This window comes from Psammomys obesus, unplaced genomic scaffold, assembly GCF_907164565.1.
Source record: "Psammomys obesus unplaced genomic scaffold, mPsaObe1.curated_primary_1811, whole genome shotgun sequence".
Classification (NCBI taxonomy): domain Eukaryota; kingdom Metazoa; phylum Chordata; class Mammalia; order Rodentia; family Muridae; genus Psammomys; species Psammomys obesus.
Window position 1 is genome coordinate 6,506,468 of NW_026590062.1, and position 19,205 is coordinate 6,525,672.

General features: G+C 51.0%; 1 protein-coding gene across 1 annotated transcript in view; it reads left to right on the forward strand.

Moving 5' to 3' along the window:
* The window catches only part of Vsig10 (V-set and immunoglobulin domain containing 10), a 31,727-nt gene that overhangs the window by 3,409 nt on the left and 9,113 nt on the right, over positions 1-19,205 (forward strand). The window contains exons 2-4 of the mRNA XM_055606079.1: positions 3,080-3,361; positions 11,477-11,776; positions 14,509-14,766. Of these exons, the coding sequence (XP_055462054.1) occupies positions 3,080-3,361; positions 11,477-11,776; positions 14,509-14,766 (840 nt within the window). The remainder of the gene's footprint in view (positions 1-3,079; positions 3,362-11,476; positions 11,777-14,508; positions 14,767-19,205) is intronic.

Below are 19,205 nucleotides of genomic sequence, written 5' to 3' on the forward strand. Positions count from 1 at the left end.
TTTTCCTGTGTCTGTGATCCAAGTAAAGCCGACTGACCCAGTGCCCTCAAGAGTATGACTGTCCCACATCTGTAGAGACACATGGGGAGCCGGAAGTGGCAACAGTGAAATGAGAGTGTGTAGAATCGGCTTGTATGTGTAGTTGATGTGTCTTCGGGGCCACCCTGTTCTTGTCCATGGCAGACATCACCAATTGATGACTGTTCAGCTGCATCATTGACTAGATGATCTAGGGCCATATTCGGCCTCAGGAGTTAGAAGCAGCAGAGTGGACAGAGCCAGGAGGAGACTGGCCAGGCCATTGTCTTCCCTGGAGAAGACAGCCCAGGTTTAAAGGGTAAAGCCATCTAGGCTGGCAGTCTAGTATTCCTTTGCAGAGGGCTAGAAAGGGGCAGCTGTTAGTCTGAGGGACGCTCTGTGCAGCTGTAGCTCTACAGTACATATTTTTCTTGGTGGAGGTTGCCATGTGAGAAGTGGGCTGGTAGCCTAATAATTTGAAAATGATCGTTCCTCACCTCCATTCCCCATCCCGATTCCTCCCATCCTCTTCATTGGGTCAGGGCTTACTAACGAAGCTCAGGCTGGCTTTGAACTTGATCTTCCTGCCTCAGCCTTCCAAGTCCTGGGCTTACAGGCCTGTGGCCCCAGACTCAGCTGTGGTGGCCTTTTAAATTATCACTCTTAAGTGTTCTGTGCTGTTTGAGAGAGGCTGGTTAGCGGTAGTGGCTTCTCAACCTTTACAGATAATAGCCTGGCTTATTCCCCCTGTTGTTTCTGGCTTTAAGGCCTTCGGGGAGTAGTGTAACTAGGATCAGCGTAGACTTAGGACTTCTTGGGGCCTCACCCAACTTCAGTCTTTTGAAAGGAGCCTTTTCTGATCACAGGATCGACCAGCAGACCCGGCTCAGACACTCCATGGTAAGGTCGCCAAAAGGCAGGTAGCAGTATCTTTTCTTTCTTGTAATGATTTTATTGAGATATAATCTGCATACCATAAAATCTACCCTTGGCCTGGGGATATAGTTCAGTTGGTAGAGGGCTTACTTAGTGTGACTGAAACCCTGTGTCCAGAACCCCATGAAACCAAGTGTGGTAGCAACGCCCATCATCTCACCACTGGGGACGTGGATACAGGAGGATCTGGATTTCATGGTTATCCTCAGCTGTGCAGTGAGTTCAAGACCAGCCTTCACTGCTTCAGACCCTGTCATAATGAATTATAAGACAAAACCAAGTACAAGCCACTCTGTTAGGCCAGTGATACGGCCCAGTGGGCAGAGGAGCTTGCTGTAGACCTGGATGACATGAATTCCATCCCTGGAGACCACCCTCCGTCCCCTGCATGGTGGAAAGAGAGACCCTACTTCTGAAAGTTGTCATCTGACCTCTGTTTGTGTGCTGTGATAGGGCTCATAGCAACTACCCCTGTTAATTATCTGCAAGATATTTTTATCAGTCCAGCAGGTTCTGCCCAAATCTTTGTCCCCGTGGCCTCTCTAGAATTGGTTGTTGATTGTAGAAAGTTCTGGAATGTTGTACTTCTCAGGAAAAAAAAAGTAGACTGCATTTGTTTTTTGTTACCTACTGACTAATGAGCATTCATTGGAGACACACACACACACACACACACACACACACACACACTGTTTTCTTAGGTCGGGGTCTCAGTATGTAGCCCATATTGGCCTCCAACTCCTGATCTTCCTGCCACTACCTTTGAGTGTTGGGATATCACCACAGCTGGCTCTGGTCTGGGCCTTTGAATTAGCTGTTCCCTCTGCCTGGGATTCTGGCTCCTTCTGAACCAATCTCATGCCTACTTGTCTATCAGGCCCCGCTCTGAAAAGCTTGGACGCTCTTCCCGTCTCCCTGCTCCTCACCTCTGCCCTTCATGCCAGTTTTGTGTCTGTTTTCCCACTAGCCGGTAAACTGGATGGCACTCACTCTCCCTCCCTCTCCCCCTCTCCCCCTCTCCCCCTCTCCCTGCCCCTCTCTTGTCAGCAGATCCCCAGGGCCTCCCAGTGTATGCACAGCACTTGTTATCAAACCTTGCCTGCAGGGGGCAGCCTAGAGTGATTAATTCCGGGGGGAAGGAGCCGGAGGCCAAGATCTGACCCCCCCCACCCCATCTGGATGTCTAGGCAACAAAACTACAGCCTAATGATGTGTGATTGTGGCCTAACAGATGGCCACGTGGAGAGCATAATGCTTATTTGCTCAACGCTGCTTGGGGTGATTGGATAGGCAGCTCTGCTGATCATGCCTGGGCTGTCACATGTCAGGACGGTCTGCCCAAAGGTTGATCTAGAGCACTTGCAGCTAGACCCTCTGCCCTTCCTCTACCCCGCAAAGGGTTCATTGCCCTGCAGTCAGAGCTGGGCCTGTCCTCGTGGACAACAGATAAAAAGGGTTCCGTCTGATGACATGGCGCTTCCCATGTCTCGTGTGTTTCATTTCTCTTGCTATGATAAAAAATATATACATATATGTGACACATTGACTTAAAGGACTGGAAGGGGTTGTTTTGGCTTACAGTTCCATCATGGCAGAGAAGGGGTGGCAGAGCCAGTCTGAGGCTGTCCCCTCTCAGTGTGTCCATCCAGAAGCACTGTACAGGTGTGGACATGTACACATCAGAGCCAGTGTCCCACTTCCTCCAGGAAAGCCCCACCCTCAATTGGTTCCTGACCTTTCTAAACAGTGCCACCAGCTGGCGCCAGAAAACGGGGGGAGGGGTTGCATTTCAGATTCAAACCATATCACCGCTACTTAAAATGTTTGTAAGATAGCTGGGGATTTAGCCTACTGTTAGAGCCCTTTTGCACACTCTGGGTTCAGTGCCCAGCCCTGGATAAGCTGGGCGTGGTGGCAGAGCTTGTGATGCCTGCCAGCATTCGGGAAGTGGAGACAGTTCAGTGGCAGCATGTGCTGGGAAGTGAGTTCAGGGCCATTTGGGCTCCATGAGACCCTTCCACGCACCCCCCCCCCTGCTGTTAGAAAAGAAAACCCTACTGTTCCCAAAGGGTTATTGCCCATCAACCAAAAAAAATGTGCTAACAGCCTGGCCTTCCCTTTACAGAACCAGGGGCCGTGGTCATCGGCGAAATCCATGAAGACGTCACTCTGCGCTGTGGCAACGTGTCAGGATCCAGGGGCCCAGTGACCTGGTACCGGAATGACTCCCAGCCCATCTTCCTGCTCTCCTCTAACTCCAGCCTCCCGGCAGCCTCGCCTCGTTTCTCCCTGGAGGACGCAGGTGCCCTGCACATTGAGTCGCTGAGTCTGGAGGATGACGGCAGTTACACCTGCCAGGAGGATCTGAACGAGACCCGCTGGTTCCCTGTGTGGCTGCGGGTGGCCAGTAAGTGGGGCTGGTGGGGATGGGTGTGGGGAAAGAGGGCTCTGACAGGAGCGAGGGCTGTAGTGGCAGATGATTTCAGTCTGGGCAAGTTGGAGGCTGGCCTGGGCCACAGAGAACCCATGACTCAAAAAGAACAAAGAGAAAAGCTGGCTTGTATCTGAGGAACTGCAGCCAAGGTTGTCTTTTGTCCCCCGAGTAGGCACACACCCGGGAGGAAAGTGTGGGCCTGTGGTTGGTACAGTTTCTGTAAGAGAACCAGAGGTGGGTGCCCTGTTGCTCATCTGTGGCAACAGAACCTTCTGGGATCTTCTTACTTCTTCTTCCCTCCCAGAAGGTCCTGGGCTACAGACCCTCCCTGCTTGCGCCTCAGTGACCATCTGGAGCCCATCCCTCGGATGGGGACCTGGCCTCATTTTGTTCAGGGAGTTTGATAGCACTGTGGTCCTGGGCGGTCTGGTGCTGCCTCTTGTGGACAGAAAGTCCTCCGAGGGCTGCACACCTGGGCTCTGGGCTGGGCCCTGTTAGCTGCTGTTTCCTCAGCTTTTGGTGTTATCATCTGTGAAGTTCAGGGTCATGGGAGAATTTTACTGCATCATGTGCACTGATAAGATAAAACTGGCACAGGAGCCGTGACCTTGGCCATGCGCCTGGGGTCTGCTGCTTAGGCAGGTGACTGGTCCCATGGGAAAAAAATGCAGCCCCAAATCCTGGCAATCAGGGTACATCCTGGTCTGTTCCTCCTCTATTCCTCTCTTGTTCTTTCATTCCCCCTCCCCCTCCCTTCGTCCCTCTCTCTCCCTCTCTCTTTCTCTTTGGACAGGTTTCTCTCTATAGCCTTGACTATCCTGGACTCACTTTGTAGATCAAGCTGGCCTTGAACTCATAAAGATCTGCCTGCCTCTGCCTCCCCAAATGCTGTAATCACAGGCATGTGACACCCTGCCCTGCTTCGGCCTCTCTCTCTCTCTCTCTCTCTCTCTCTCTCTGTCTTTCTCTATCAGTAGAAGGTCATGGTTGAGATAGACAGAGTCTTTCTGTGTAGATCAGATTGGCCTTGGATTCATAGATATTGCCTGTGCCTGTCTCCTGGGTGTTGGGATTAAACGCAAGGGCTCCTGCCTAACCAGCTCTTTCATGAGACAAAGTCTTGGTAAGTAGCCCCCACTGGCCATAACTTAGGAGTAGCACGCCTACCCAGCAGGTCAAGACCATGGATTTTGATCTTTCATCCAAAATGGGGGCAAGGAAGGAGGAGAGGTAGATAGGTGGTAGGGAATGAAAGGAGAAGTGAACTTAGTTTTTCAGGGTTGTCCTTGGCTACATAGCAAATCTGAGGCCAGCCTATGCTCCTTGAGACCCTGTTTCAGAAAAGCAAAGTACAGCAACAAAATCCCTCAAGGCAATCCTCCTGCCTCTGCCTTCTCAGGGCCTGAGTCACAGGTGTCCATCACCTCTCTGAGTTTCCATCTGGGTGTTTGAATGGGACTCAGTGAGAGTCAGGCCCTGGCTTTTCTTTATCATTTCACTTAAATGGTTGATAACCTGGTCACGTGTCTCTCTTTTCTTCTAAGGAGAAAAGTTGGCAAATGTTCTAACATGGCCTTGGGAACCAGGGAGGAAAAATCCCCAGCTGTCCCAGGCTTATGAGTGACCTTGGTTATTCAAGACAGAGAGGCATGCCAGAGAGGCGTGTGTCCAGCTGTGTCCAGGCTCGGGGGCTTCTGTTACCATACCGCCTATACCCGTGGGAGTCAGCTTTTCTGTAGGGCCAGGGTAGGAGAGACCATCTGTGGTGTGTCTCTGTGGAGAGACCAGAGTGGGGTGTCATCTGTCACTTCCACCCAAAGTGTTCATAGTGCTGTGTGTCAGGTAAGCATGCAGTGGGGCCTGGGGATGTGCTCAGTATTCACAGTGCTTATCCTACATGCGTGAAGCCCTGGGCTCATCCCCAGAACCACAGTAAAGCTGGTCATCCCAGCACGTAGAAAGTGGAGGATAGGAGTAGACATTCAAGGACTTCCTTGGCTAGGGAGTTCATGGCCAGCCTGGGCTACATGAGACCATGTCATTTTCTTTCTAAAGGTTTTTTTTAAAAAAGATTTATTTTATGTGCATTAATGTTTTGTGTGCATGTATGTTTGGGTGAAGGTCCTTTGGAACTGGAGTTAACACATTTGTGAGCTGACATGTGGGTGCTGGGAATTGAACCTGGGTCCTCTGAAAGAGCAGCCCATGCTCTTAATCACTGAACCGTGTTTTCAACACTGAGACCCTGTCTTTCGGTGTATGTTTATGCATGTGTGTGTGAGTGAGTGAGTGAGTGTGTTTTGGTTTTTGCTTGTTTTTTGAGACAGGATTTCTCTGTGTAGCCCTGGATGTCCTGGACTCCTTTTGTAGACCAGGCTGGCCTCGAATTCAGAGATCCACCTACCTCTGCCTTTAATCCCAAGTGCTGGGATTAAAGGCATGTGTGTGATCACTGCTCAGCAAGACCCTGTCTTTAGCAAAATTAATAATGGGACTGGAGAGATAAGTTGGCAGTTCAGAGCACTGGCTGCTCTTGTAAGGGACTCTGGTTTGGTTTCAAGCACCTCTTTGGTAGCTAATAACCATTAGTAACTCTGGTTCCAGGTGACGTGATAACCGCACTAGGCACGCGTGTGGTGCACATACACACACGGAAGGGAAACCATACATGCAGAGTAAAAGCAAACAAATAAAGGCAGGATAGGCTGGGGCCGCATCAAGATAGGATAGGGCTTTATTACTTTGTCCCAAAGGGTCCAGAAGCCCTCTGTGCCATCTTCCAGCGCTGTCGAAGCTGTTGCTTTCATCTTGGTCCCCATCCCCTTCTGGCTCCACATGGGAGTAGAATGGGATGGGCCAGCTGAGTGCTTGCCCACAGTGAGGGGTGGCTCGGGTGTTAACTAGTTCAGCAACCTTGGTGTTTTTTCCACAGTCTCCTTTTATTTTGGACAGGGTTTCGCTGTGTAGCCCTGGGTTTCCTGGGCTTTATATTGGGGCCAAGTGAGGACTCCAAAGACCAGCCCGTGAAAACCCCAGTCAGATTTCATGACATGCTGGGCAAGGCTCAACCTAGGTCTAGTTTTCCACAAGCAGTTGCTGCAGGGACACTGGACCGATTGACAGGAAGGCAATGAGGAAGCAAGCTTGTAAAGACTGCCAAAGCCCCTTGGCTGTCAACTGGGGCTGGAGGCTAGGGCATGCTGGGATCCCGTGTAGCTGCCTCAGGGAGCTCCCGGCCCCTTGGTAAGTGCTGCCACAGCTTCAGAATGCAGGTTCCTGGAGAGACAGAGCAATGAGCACATGGAGGGGGAGATGATTGGCCTTATCAGAAGTCAGGGTGTTCCTTCTCAAGGTTTAATTCACTTGGGTCTGAGGCAAGCCTGAGTGCTTAGAAGAGGCTAAAGGGGGAGAGACTGGGCTCTGGATTTAAGACTTTGTACCAGGGAACTGGTTGACACACCTGTGAAAGTGGTGTTGAAGGGGCGTGGGTGTGGTGTCACAGGTCCTAGCCCCGGCACCTGGGAGGTAGAAGCAGGAGGAAGATCAGAAGTTCCTTGGCTACAATGTTAGTTGGGGGCTAGCCTGGGCTACACGAGAAAACTAACACAAGCAACAACAGCAAAAGCATGGTGTAGGGGTTGGTGGGAGCAGCTCATTAGTGGACCTGCCCAGCCTCGCCAGGCCCTGGTTCAACCCAAAGCCTCTCTCTCAGCTGGAGAAACTGATGTGCACATTCTAAAATCTGAAATCTGTGGAACCGAGCATACTGAATGGGGGATTCTCTGCCTGTGGCACTTCCTGGGTCAAGTGAGAACCCTGGGGGGGGGGGGGGGGGAATGGGAGGAGCAAGAAGACAGGCTTTATATAACTCAGGTTCAGCCCACGGTTTAGGATGAGCTATGACCTTGGAGCAAAGCACCACTCAGGCTCAATAGAGTCTCACTTTGATTTTTTTTTTAATTTCTTTTAAAATGATATTTTAATCTGGTTTGGTGGCATGCACGTTTAATCACGGCACTTGAGAGGCAGAGGCGGGAAGACGGCCGAGTTTGAGGCCAGCCTGGTCTGTGTAGTGAGCTCTGAGTTAGCCAGGGCTGCACAAGGGTTGGGGTCGGTGCCTGCCTTGCCTTGCCAGGTGAGACCTCGCATCAAAGGACAAAAGATTGGTTTTTATTCATGTGTATGTGTGTCTGCCACAAATACATGGCTGGCTGTGGATACCAGAGAGGGCTTCTGGTCTGCAGAGCTGGACTTACAGGCATTGGTGAGCCTTCTGCAGCCGAATGCCGGGAACAGACCCGGGGTCCTCTGCAAGAGCAGCAAATGCCTTTAGTGTGTGAGCTGTCTCTCCAGTTCTGACTTTTTCTCTCTGTGTGTGTGTGTGTGTGTGTGTGTGTGTGTGTATTTTTCCCCCTCAATCTGTATGTGTGCACATGAGCTCACATGCGTCTGTGGAGCTCATGCGAGAGTCAGTTCCCTCCTTCCACTCTGAGCTTATCAAACTCGGGTTGTCAGGCTTGCTGGGAAGCCCCTTTCCCTGCTGAGCCATCTTGCCTGCCCTCTAAAATTAATTTCTTTATTTGTATGGGGAGAGTGAGTGCAGGCCTGTCAGAGGCCGGAAGACAGCTCTTGGAGGTTTGTTCTCCCTGCCCCTTGTCGGGTCTCTCTTGTTTGTCCAGCCGCCCCTTTCGCTTCCCAGCAGGGCCCCCCCCCCCCAGTCTTTGCTCCCCACCTTACAGGAATACCACCACATCTGGCTTTTACATGGACTCTGGGAATCAGACACCGGTTGTCAGGTCTACAAGACTTGGGCCTTTTCCTGCTGAGCTGTCTCCCACCCGATTTTTTGCTTTATGATCCTCCTGAGTGGCTCCTTTCCAGTGACTCTGAGCAGCAAACTCCACTTCTTGTTGACTGTGTGGCCCAAAAGCCCTTTGTAGAGCTGCCTTTTGGAGGTTCAAGCTCTCCAGGCCAGGGCACCAGGACCTGGGAGACTAGAGGTATATGACCTGAGTCACATGACCTTTGCCAGCCCAGGCGTCGGCCGCCAGTCCCTCAGTACTCTGACTGAACCCTGTTTAGTTGGAGGGGTGCCAGCAGAAGGCACGCCCTAGGACCTGTTGAGCCACATACCTGACCGACTAGCCAGCAGTGGTGAATGGGGCATTCAGGCACCCCCGCCCCCGTCACCATCTAAGTCTCCCCAGACCCTTACGGGAGGTAGGCAAAATGGTTTTCAGTGAGCCACCTGACAAAGATGTTGTCCTGGCCGAGTGTGTAAAAGCACACCTGTCATCCCAGCACTTGGGAGGCTGAGGCTGGGGGACCTTAAGTTTGAGGCTAGCCTGGGCTATGTAGTGAGGGCCTAGGGAAAGAAGGCAGTTTCGCTGAAGGGCTGCATAGGAAAAATCTTTGTGTCCCATAAGTGATTTTTTTTTTTTTCCCACTGACCTATTTCTGGACTGAACTCCACAGCCGTAGATGGATTCCTTTGCTGAAGCTCTGACCTTCCTGTTCTAAAGAGAGCCGTCTGGGGAGAAATGGCACACAAGATCACGCTAATGTGAGCGGCCATTGGGAGTACCCGCTGTCTTTCAATTGGCAAAGTAATTATATAGACAAGTTTCGTTTCTCTCCCTCCATATATATATATACACTTATTTTTGAGCAGCCTCTCCCTATGTTGCCCTGGCTGACTTACATATATTCTTTCTGTAGCCTTGTATGGCCATACATACTCTTATGTTAAAGTAAACTGATCTTGAATTCAGAGATCCACCTGGCTCTGCCTCTCAAGCACTGGGATAAAAGATCTCCCTCTTTTCATGCTTCTCTTCTACCTCCTTTCCCTCCTCCTTTTCTTCCTCTTCTCTCATCTACCTCCTCTCCTCTCCCTCCTCCTTTCCTTCCTCCATCTCCTCTTCCCTCCTCCTTTTCCTCTTTTTCCTCTTCCACCTCCTCTCCCTCCTCTCCTCTCCTCTTTGTTCTCCTCTCCTTCCTCCTCTGCATCCTACACTCCCTCCTCTCCTGTCCCTCCTCCTCCTCTTCCTTCTCTCCCTCCTCTCCTCCTCCTCTTCCTTCTCTCCCTCCTTTCCTTTCCCTCCTCCTCTTCATCCTTCTGCCCCTTCTGATTTGTGGTACTCACTACTGAACCCAGACTCTTGCACCCACTAAGCTCACACTGTACCCCTGAGCTGCTTCTCCAGCGGCTTTTTACTGAGGGGAACTTAGCTCTTGGATGCAATAGCACAGGGTATTTTGGGGGTCAAGAAAATTCAGGGCTGTTTGGGGTGTAGGTGTAACTCATTGATAGGATGCTTCGTACGCAGATGTATGAGGCCCTCCATTTCATTCCTAGCACTGAAGAATAAAAAATAAAAAAGCTAAAAAGACACCCAAGGTGGACTAAGTTGAGGTCCAGCCGTTTGTAGGGTGCTTCCAGCATGCCAGGCTCTATGGTATAAACTCATTTGGTGGGCTCATTGGCCCTGTTGGGAGGATACTGTCATCACCCTCATTTCATAGAGGAGGAAACTGAGGCTAAACAAGAATGAGTAAGTGATCATTTCCTGTCACCATGATGTGCAGTGGGAGAGTGGAGTTGGGGGCCAGGTAGCAAGAGCAGCCTCAGGTTGACGGCTCCTCTAGACAACTGGCAGGAGCTCAGTGTGTCCAGTGCTTAGAAAGAAAGCAGCTGCACGGAGGGAAAGGGCCCCAGGCCAGCACCCTGGAGAAGAAACACCCGGAGCTTTCAGCACGCTCTGGCCTGCCCACACCCGATGAGAATTCTCTGAGGCAAGTGGCAGGTCTGTAACTACACAGTTGTGTTAGGCTGAGGCCTGCTGAGCCACGGTAACAGTGTTCAGCATGGTGAACACTCCCTGGCATCGGCATTTAGCTTCTTCTGGGGCCTTGATGGGAGATCAGTCTGAGACCCAGAGTGTTACTTCTTTTTCTGTGCCCACCCCCTTCCTCCTTGTCACGGCATTTCACGTGTTGGGGTGTTCTGCTTGCATGTATGTCTGTGCATTCTGTGTGTGCCCGATGCCCGTGGAGGCCACAAAGGGGCATCGGATCCCAGGAACTGGAGGTAAAGATGGTTATGAGCTGCCATGTGGGTAATGGAACCTGGCTGGGCTGCAAGATGGGCCAGTGCACATAACTGTTGAGCCAGGGCTCTAGCCCCTTGGCAGGCTGGCTTCCTGTTTTTGTTTGTCTTATTCCTTTTTGGTTTTATACATTTATTTTTAAATTATTTTATGTGTACGGGTGTTTGCCCACGTGGAGGTCAGGCCACCAGATCCTCTGGAATTACAGTTACAGACAGTTGTCAGCCACCATGTGGATGCGAAGATAGCTGAGGTTTTTTGGAAGAGCAGCCAGTGCTCTTAACTGCTGAGCTGAGCCATGTCACTAGCCCCTGGCTTTTGTTTTTGTTTTCTTAAGACCGGGTCTCACTATGCAGCCCTGGCTGTCCTGGAATTTTTGCTCTGTGGGCGTGTGTGTGAACTTGCTAGTTCGTGCATGCGTGTGCGTGCGTGTGTGCGTGCGTGTAGGTGCCCAAAGGAGACTGTAGGTCCTCTAAAGCTGGACTTGGAGGCAGTTGTAAGCTACCGGGCATGGGTCCTAGGACCCTAACTCTGATCGTGCCCATAGTACGGCAGCGCTTGGGAAGTGGAAGCAGGAGGGCTGGAAGGCCTCTAGGTCCAGCTGCGGGTGTCCCTCAGGTCTTCACAGAGCACCGTGAAGCCCTGCACAGCGCCACATAAACCAGGAACAGCCCACACGTCTGTGACCGCAGCACCTGGGAGGCGGAGGAAGGGCGATGGGAAGCTCAGGGGCAACCCTAGCTATATAGTTTGAGGCTAGCCTGGGCTACGTGAGAGCCTGTCAGAAAAAAAAAAAAAAAAAAAGGAAAGGCCTTGAAGGAAATACTCCGCTAAGCGGGAAATGCTCACACACTTGCAGGGCCTTGTCTCACAGTGAACATCCGTAGACCGTCCTTGTTGGGTTCCATTAGAGCTGTCAAGGTGCTGAAACTCCGGCCATGGCGATTCCCACCCGTCCTCACCTGCCTCTCATTCCCAGGTGGTCCCACCCGCGTTGACATTAACATCTCGGCCACCGGTACCCTCCCCAACGGCACCCTGTACGCAGCCAAGGGCTCCCAGGTGGACTTCGGCTGCCGCAGCTCCGCATGGCCCCCACCCGAGGTGGAGTGGTGGCTCCAGGCCCACAGCAAGCCCGAGTCCTTCGGCAGGAACCTGTCCGCCAACAGCTTCGCACTGCTGCTGATGTCACAGAACCTTCAAGGCAACTACACCTGCTCGGCCACCAACGTGCTGAGCGGGAGGCAGCGAAAGGTGACCACCGAGCTCCTGGTCTACTGTGCGTAAGCAGCACGCCCATCCTCCAACCGTGTCTGTGCGGCTTCCCTTTCAGCTTTAGCCCTGCCTCCTTCTGCCTCCGTTTCCTCTGCACTGCAGCTCTGGAGTGTGCTTTAGTGCTTCGTTTCTTATCGGGGCTGTGTGATACTCCATCGCGTGTCCACGCACAGACTCTTAACGCGCTTCATTGCCTCCCTCCACGTGCATGCGCATGCCTGGACTGTCAGGCCTGAAAGCGTGCTCTCGAATGGAGCAGACTCCTCTGAGCCATAGAGGGAGGCTAATCCAGAGCGCCACACGTTTATTTTTAATAGGGGGAAAGTACGAACATTTCAAAATATACACCACTGGGCGTGGTGGCTCATCCCTGTAGTCCTAGCACTCTGAAAGCTGAGGCAGGAGGACCATCAGAGTCTCGGGCCTGTTTTTTTGCTGTGAAGTGACTGTCTCAAAAACAAAAAAAGAAATAGGCTGGGGTTTGGGGTGGAAAGACAGCTGTTGGTAAAGTGTTTACCCTATGAGCATGAGAAACTGAATTCAGTCCCCAGCACCCATGAAAAGAGCAGGGCATGGCCGCCTGTGCCTGTAATCCCCATGCTGTGGAGGCAAAGACGGAGATCACCGGGACCCACTGGCTGGCCGGCCTAGCTTACTGGGCGAGTTCAGGCTAGTGAGAGACCCCGTCTCAAAAAATAAGGTGGAAGACCCCTGAGAAACATCCATGGTTGACCTCTGACCTCCACATGCAACTGCACACACTTGTGCACGCTCGTGTGCACACACACACACACACACACACACACACACACACACGTGCACTCACCACCCAAAAAAAACCACAACTCATCTGTGTCAGGCAGCTTTTTGGGTACTCTAATATAAATGACCTGACACGGTCAGCTTATGAAGAGAAGAGGCTCCTTTTGCCTTACAGTTGTAAATGTTCCAGCCTGTGACTGACTGGCGTTGTTGTTTTGGGCCTGTGTCTACACGGCATGTCATGACCGGCACACGTGGGAAAGGGACCAGTTTACTTTACAGCTGGGTACAGGAGAGAGGGAGAGACAGGAAGAGGAAGTGTCCAAGGTCCCACACTCCCGTTTGACCCACAATGACCCAAAACCTCTCACTAAGCGCCCATTTCTTAAGGGTTCTACCACCTAACAGCACTTTCAGGCTGGGGATGTCACAGACCTGAGTAAATGCCTCACCCCTAGGAAGCTTCAGCTTCATTGGCCTCTGCCCCTGCTCCTCAACCCCCTGGGGCAACCACTCTGCCCTCTGCTCCTCAGCTCCAAGGAGCCTGATCCCTGCATTTACCTATTCTGAATATTTCTTTTAATTTTTTCACCTCTATTTATTTTGTGTATGTATCTGTGAGGGCACATGTGTGCCATGTCGAGGTGAGAGGACAACCTGAAGGAGTCTGTGCTCTTCTTGTGCCATGTGGGTTCCAGGGTTTGAACTCAGGCTTAGCCACAAGCATTGTTACCTGCTGAGCCATGTCACAAGCCCCTCCATCTACTGACTCCCTTCCTTTTTCTTTTTCTTCTTTTTTAAAGAATTTTTTAAAATTATTTTTAAGATTTATTTAATCATTATTTATACATTCTGCATGAAGAAGTGGGCACCAGGTCTCAGTATAGATGGTTTTGAGCCACCATGTGGTTGCTGGGAATTGAACTCAGGACCTTTGGAAGAACAGCTAACGCTGGTAACCTCTGAGGCATCTCTCCAGCCATCTCTCCTAACTCCCTTTCTTTTAGCTTGCTTCCATGTATGTAATTGCATTGTGTGGGCCTGCTGGCCAGGAAGGCCAGAAGAGGGCGCTAGATCCCCTGAAACTGGAGTAACTAATGGTTTTGAGCTTCCATGTGGGTGCTGGAATAGAACCCTGGTCCTCTGCAAGAGCAGCCAGTGTTCTTACCCACTGAGCCATCTCTCCAGCCATGTGACTGTTTTCCCTGCATTCTTATCTCAGATGCCTTTTGGCCCTAGTTAATTCCTTTTTGTTGTTTTGTTTTCTTAAGACCTGGTTTTATCTCTGTAGGCCAGGCTGGCCTTGAACCCATAGATCCACCTGCCTTTGCCTTCCGAGTGCTGGGATTAAACGTGTGTGCTAACACTGCTGGGCCTCGGAGTTTTTAAAAATTGATTTTGTACTTGTATGATGTGCAGGTGGGCCTGTGGCATGGCACATGTGTAGAGGTCAAAGGCTAACTTTTGGGAGTTGGTTCTCGGCTTCCACTGTGGGCTCCAGGCATTGATTTGGGTGGTAAGGCTTGCAAGGTGACTCCTTTTCACCCACTGAGCCATTGACAGCTCTGCTGCTTTTCTCCTTCTCTTCCTCCCCCTCTCTGACAGTGTCTGTGTATCCCAGGAAAAGCCTTGAACTAGATAAGTAGCCCAGGATGACCCTGAGCTTCTAATCCTCCTGCCTCTGCCTCCCAGATGTTAGTATTACAAATGAGTACCACTGTAACCATTTTGTGGGGTGCTGGGGACCAAACCCATGGCCTTGTGCATAGTAGGCAAGCAGTGTACTGTTTAAGTTACCCCCCCAACCTTATAGGTGCTTTCTGAAGGTAGACCAGCTGGCCTTAATGGCTCTCTCAGACCCTGGCACTGTAACACACACACACACACACGCACACACACGCACACACACGCACACACGCACACCCTGCTGTCTGACTCAGTCTGAGATGAACCACGCTCTCTGCTCTACTGTAGGGCCCCCTTCATCAGCGCCTCAGTGCTCAGTGGAGGTGTCTTCTTTAGAATCGGCCACCCTGGAACTCACCTGTAATTGGGATGGGGGATACCCTGACCCGACCTTCCTGTGGACTGAAGAACCCAGAGGAATGATCATGGGGAATTCCAGGCAGCAGATGCTGAGCCCGTCACAGCTGTCAGAGGGCAAGAAGTTCAAATGCGTTGGGAGCCACATAGTGGGACCAGAGTCGGGAGCCAGCTGCGTGGTACAGATCTGTGAGTCTGCCTTTCTTTGTCCCGAGGTTGGGGTTCACCTGCCTTCCTTTCTTCTCAAAGAATCGTTTGATGGTAGTCCTAGGAGAGAAACTCAGTGTTGGAGTGCCCAAAATCCCTCTCACTTCTTGTGCCTCACGGCTATTGCCTTGGAAGTTTAAAGATGCCTGGCTTAGCTTCTTCATCATAGCAAAGCACGGACTGTGTCTGTGTGCCTGTGCCCTTGCCTTTTAGTCACTCAGCCCAGCCCAGTGAGCAAGGCGGATAGGATGCCTCTGTTGGTCTTTCTTATTATGTCATAGAAGATTCCCTCTACCCCAGAACTTGGTGGCTTAAACATTTGTTGCCTGAGGATTTCTGGTAGGGTACAATTGTGTGTCTCAAGAGTGTGAAGTATGTGTTGGGGGGGGGGGGGGAGGTCCAGGCAGAAGACTTGGAAGTCAGGGTGCAGAAATTATGAAAAAGATAGACTTTCCAGCTGATCAGTGTTGGCCTGTGCCTTTAATCCCAGCACTTGGGAGGCAGAGGCAGGTGGACCTCTGTGAGTTTGAGGCCAGCCTGGTCTACAGAGCGAGATCCAGAACAGACATAGCTATATAAAGAAACCCTATCTTAAAAAAAAAAAAAAAAAAAAAAAAAACAACTTAAAAAGATATACTTCCCAGGTGCTCGGTCACATGCCTGGTGGGCTGTCTCCTACCCCTGTGGGACCACCCTCCTTGGGGCTATCAGAGTGTCCTCCTAGTGTGGTGACCCACTTTTCAGAGAGCCAGTGATGGAAGAGAGGCCGAGCCAAGCAGAGGTGACCCTTTGTAGGCGCTGGCCTTGGGAGGCACTTGGTCTGCTTTCTGGAACACTGCATCTCTTAGTAAAGAGTCACTAACTGTAGCACACTCTCAAGGGCAGTGGGGGAGAATTATCAGGCTCCTTTGTTGTTTTTGGAGACGGTAGATCTCACACATACTAGGGTGTTCTCCTGCTGACCTCCAACCCTAAGGCCCTGCCTCTCGAGAGATAAAAAGGAAACTAGGGCAGAAGGCAGTGCATTACTCGCTCAGCTTGAGCGAGGCCATGGATTCTATACCCAGCCCCCACTGCACCTCTGCAGAAGGGGATCTTGCTAGATTACTCCCGTGGTTCTGAGTTTCCTGTCTCAGCCTCCTGCATAGCGGTACCAGAGACAAAGAGCTACCATTCTCCGCTTTAGACATCTCAGAGTGGCCTGCAAGTCCATTTGTTGAAGAACCTCTGGTAAAGGGCCACCCTCGGCAGACCATCATGTGACGGCCCCCACATCCATTCTCACTTCCTGATCTTCGTGAAACTCCCATCTTCTGCAGTCTTTCTTCCTATCCTTCCCGGCTGCATCCTCTCAGATAAGCTCCTTGAGTGAATAGGTACTGTGCCGGTCAAGTGTGCGTGAAATTTTGTATATGTGGCTGTTTTACCTGAATGTATGTCTGTGCGCCACGTGTGTGCCTGGTGCCCTTGGAAGCTGGAAGAGGGCATCGGATCCCCTGGAACAGGAGTTAGAGATGTTTGTAACTTGCCATGTGGGTGCGGGGAGTGGAATCCAGGTCCTGTGGGAGAATGTCAATGCCCTTGTCTTAGTTTGGGTTTCTGTTGCTGTGATGAAACACTGTGACCAAAGCAAAAAGGTTTATCTGGCTTATGCTTCTACATCATTGTTGATTATGGAAGGAAGTCAGGGTAGGAACTCAAGAAGGGCAGGAGCTGATGCAGAGGCCTTGGAGGGGTGCTGCTTAATTGCTTGCTCCTCATGGCTTGCTCAGCCTGCTTTTTTATAGAACCCAGGACCACCAGCCCAGGGATGGCCCCACCCACAATGGGCTGGGCCCTCCCCCATCAATCACTAAGAAAATTACAGGCCTGCATAGCATACAGCTCCATGTTATGGAGGCATTTTCTAAATAGAGTCTCCTTTCTTTCCCATGACCCTAGCTTGTGTCAGAGTTCACAGACTGTTAGCCAGCACAGCTCTTCATCCCTCTCAGCCATGTCTTCAGCTCCGTGGGTGACATTTTGAAGAATGACTGTGCTCTGCTGACTAGTGTCAAATCTAGTCAGAAGCATGACCTTTGTTTGGGGACTGGGGAAAAGTCACCAGGAAGGCTTATTTAAGGAAAAGGGGGCCATTTCTGAAACTCTGGTTTGAGTGTCCCAGAATATTAGCATACTGTTGAGACCTGCCACTGATGTTGGCTTTGTGACCCGGAAGGAGATCTGGGTTCCCCACGGAGAGGGAGGAAAGATGTCTTTCCTGAGTTTGCCAAGCATGCCTTTAATCCCAACACTTGGGAGGCAGAGGCCGGTCTCTTTTGTTGACCTAACCTTGACAGCAAACTTGGAGGCTCTTCCAACCCCATGGCCCCTTTCCTCCTCCTTTTCCCTTCTTTCCCTCTCTTTCCAGGGTGCTGTGTGTGACATCCTAGCTACTCCTTTGGGACCACAGCCAAGAGATTAGTTTCATTAGTTTCTACCAGGCAGGACCTCAGACTGTCACAGCATGGACCTCAAAAATGCTTCAAGGTGACGGACATCCCAGCCCAGCGGTTCCCAACCGGTGGGTTGAGACCCATTTGGGGGTCATAGGTCAGATGTCCTGCATATCATATATTTACATTATGATTCATAACAGTAACAAAAGGAGAGTTATGAAGTAACAACAAAAATAATTTTATGGTTGGGGCCTCACTGTTATATTTTTAAAATGCCATGTACTCAATTAGATCTGGATATGAAGAGATTTATTTGGGAGAAGGAAAAGAGAGAGGAGTTAGGACCTGAGTTAGGGCCATGAGGGGAGAGAGAGAAAGAGACAGAGATAGATAGATGGAGAGAGACAATGGGAGAGAGCATAGGAGGAGAGGGAAATGGCATGGGTAGGGGGGAACCTCAGGAGAGAAACTTGAAGCAGGTAGGGAGCCCGAAGTAATGGGTTGGTCCTTTATATCTGGTGCCTCACTGCCTCACTGCAGGCACGTGATGACATCATAGGTTGCTAGGCAACCCAGAAGCAGGCTGCCTATTTGCTAACACTACAACTTGAGAAATTGTATTAAAGGGTCGCAGCCTTGGGAAGGTTGGGAGCCTTTGTCCTAGCCCTTCCTGGAAGAGTATGTGTTAGAGAGAAGTTCTTGGACAGGTGACTCCATGGTGTTCTGTGGAGAGAACACCTTTCAGAGACCAAAACAATATCCATCCCCAGCTAGGGCCACCAGACCAAAGATCCGTCGAGTCCACTGAGCTTACTGGGGGTTCTTGTGGGAAGAAGGGGGTTGCTCACAGGAACATGGGCTACAGAGAGCGAGTGACTCTGTAACTTACCTGAGCTTTTCATCTTCCCTCTTCCCTCCTGCAAGGATTGTTGACAGGAAACAGGCATGCAGCAGGAGGCCTTTGTTCGTCATCCAGGGCTAGTAGTAGAGCAGTGTTCCACCTGCAGAAGCTTTGTTCTGGTCCTTAGAGCCCAAGTACGTTTCATTGTGGATTATCTTATGGTCCCTGTGTGGTCCAGTGGGTTCTTATAAAAGGGAGGTGGGAGATCAGAGTCAGCGGGTAATAGAACAGTGGAAGGAAGACACTAAAAGGATGTGAGGAGGGGCATGGTAGTGCACCCCTTTAATCCCAGCAGAAGCAGATGGTATCTGTGAGTTTCCAGCCAGGCTGATCTACATGGTTAGCTCCAGGCCAGGCCAGCCAGGGCTACATAGTGAGACCCTGTCTCAGACAAACCAAAACAAGACAGAAGGCAAAACCAAGAAAGAGAAAAAGAGGGGCTGGAGAGATGGCTTAGCAATTAAGAGTGCCTTCAAGCTCATAGAGGACCCACGCGCCTTGTGGCAGTTGGCCGCATCAAGGAGAAGAAACAGCCAACCCTGTTAACTTGATCCTCCTTATTGACCTGTGTGTCAGCATTTAATGTGGTCGGTGTACTTGTATTGCTTTATGTCTGTGTGTTTGCGCGCGTGTGTGTATGTGTGTGTGTGTGTGTGTGTCCACGTGTCATAGTGCAAGCAGAGAGGTCAGAGGATAACTTCCTGGTATAACGTCTCTCTTCTGTATCGCAGAGATGAAACTTGGGACCTCAGGCGTGGCAGCAAGCCACTTTACTCACTGAACCCCGTGTACTTCTGTGACGTAGCTGTATTAGGTAGTGGGTGACAGAGTCTGGTCTGGCTCAGGGTTGCAGGGTCCATGGTCATCAGCCTATGTGGTCTCACCCAGAACTGTACTGCTGGTACATGGAAAGCCTCCTGGCCTTCATGGAAGCCAGCAGCCTTCTCAGTCCTAGGAAAAGTGGGACAGTGGCTCACCCTGGGTCTTAGCCACGTCTCCTCTTTGACTGTGTGAGTGAGCAAGTCACTCGGCTTTCTTTATTGCCTCGGTTTCCTTCTCTACAAAATGGGAATAATCGCAGG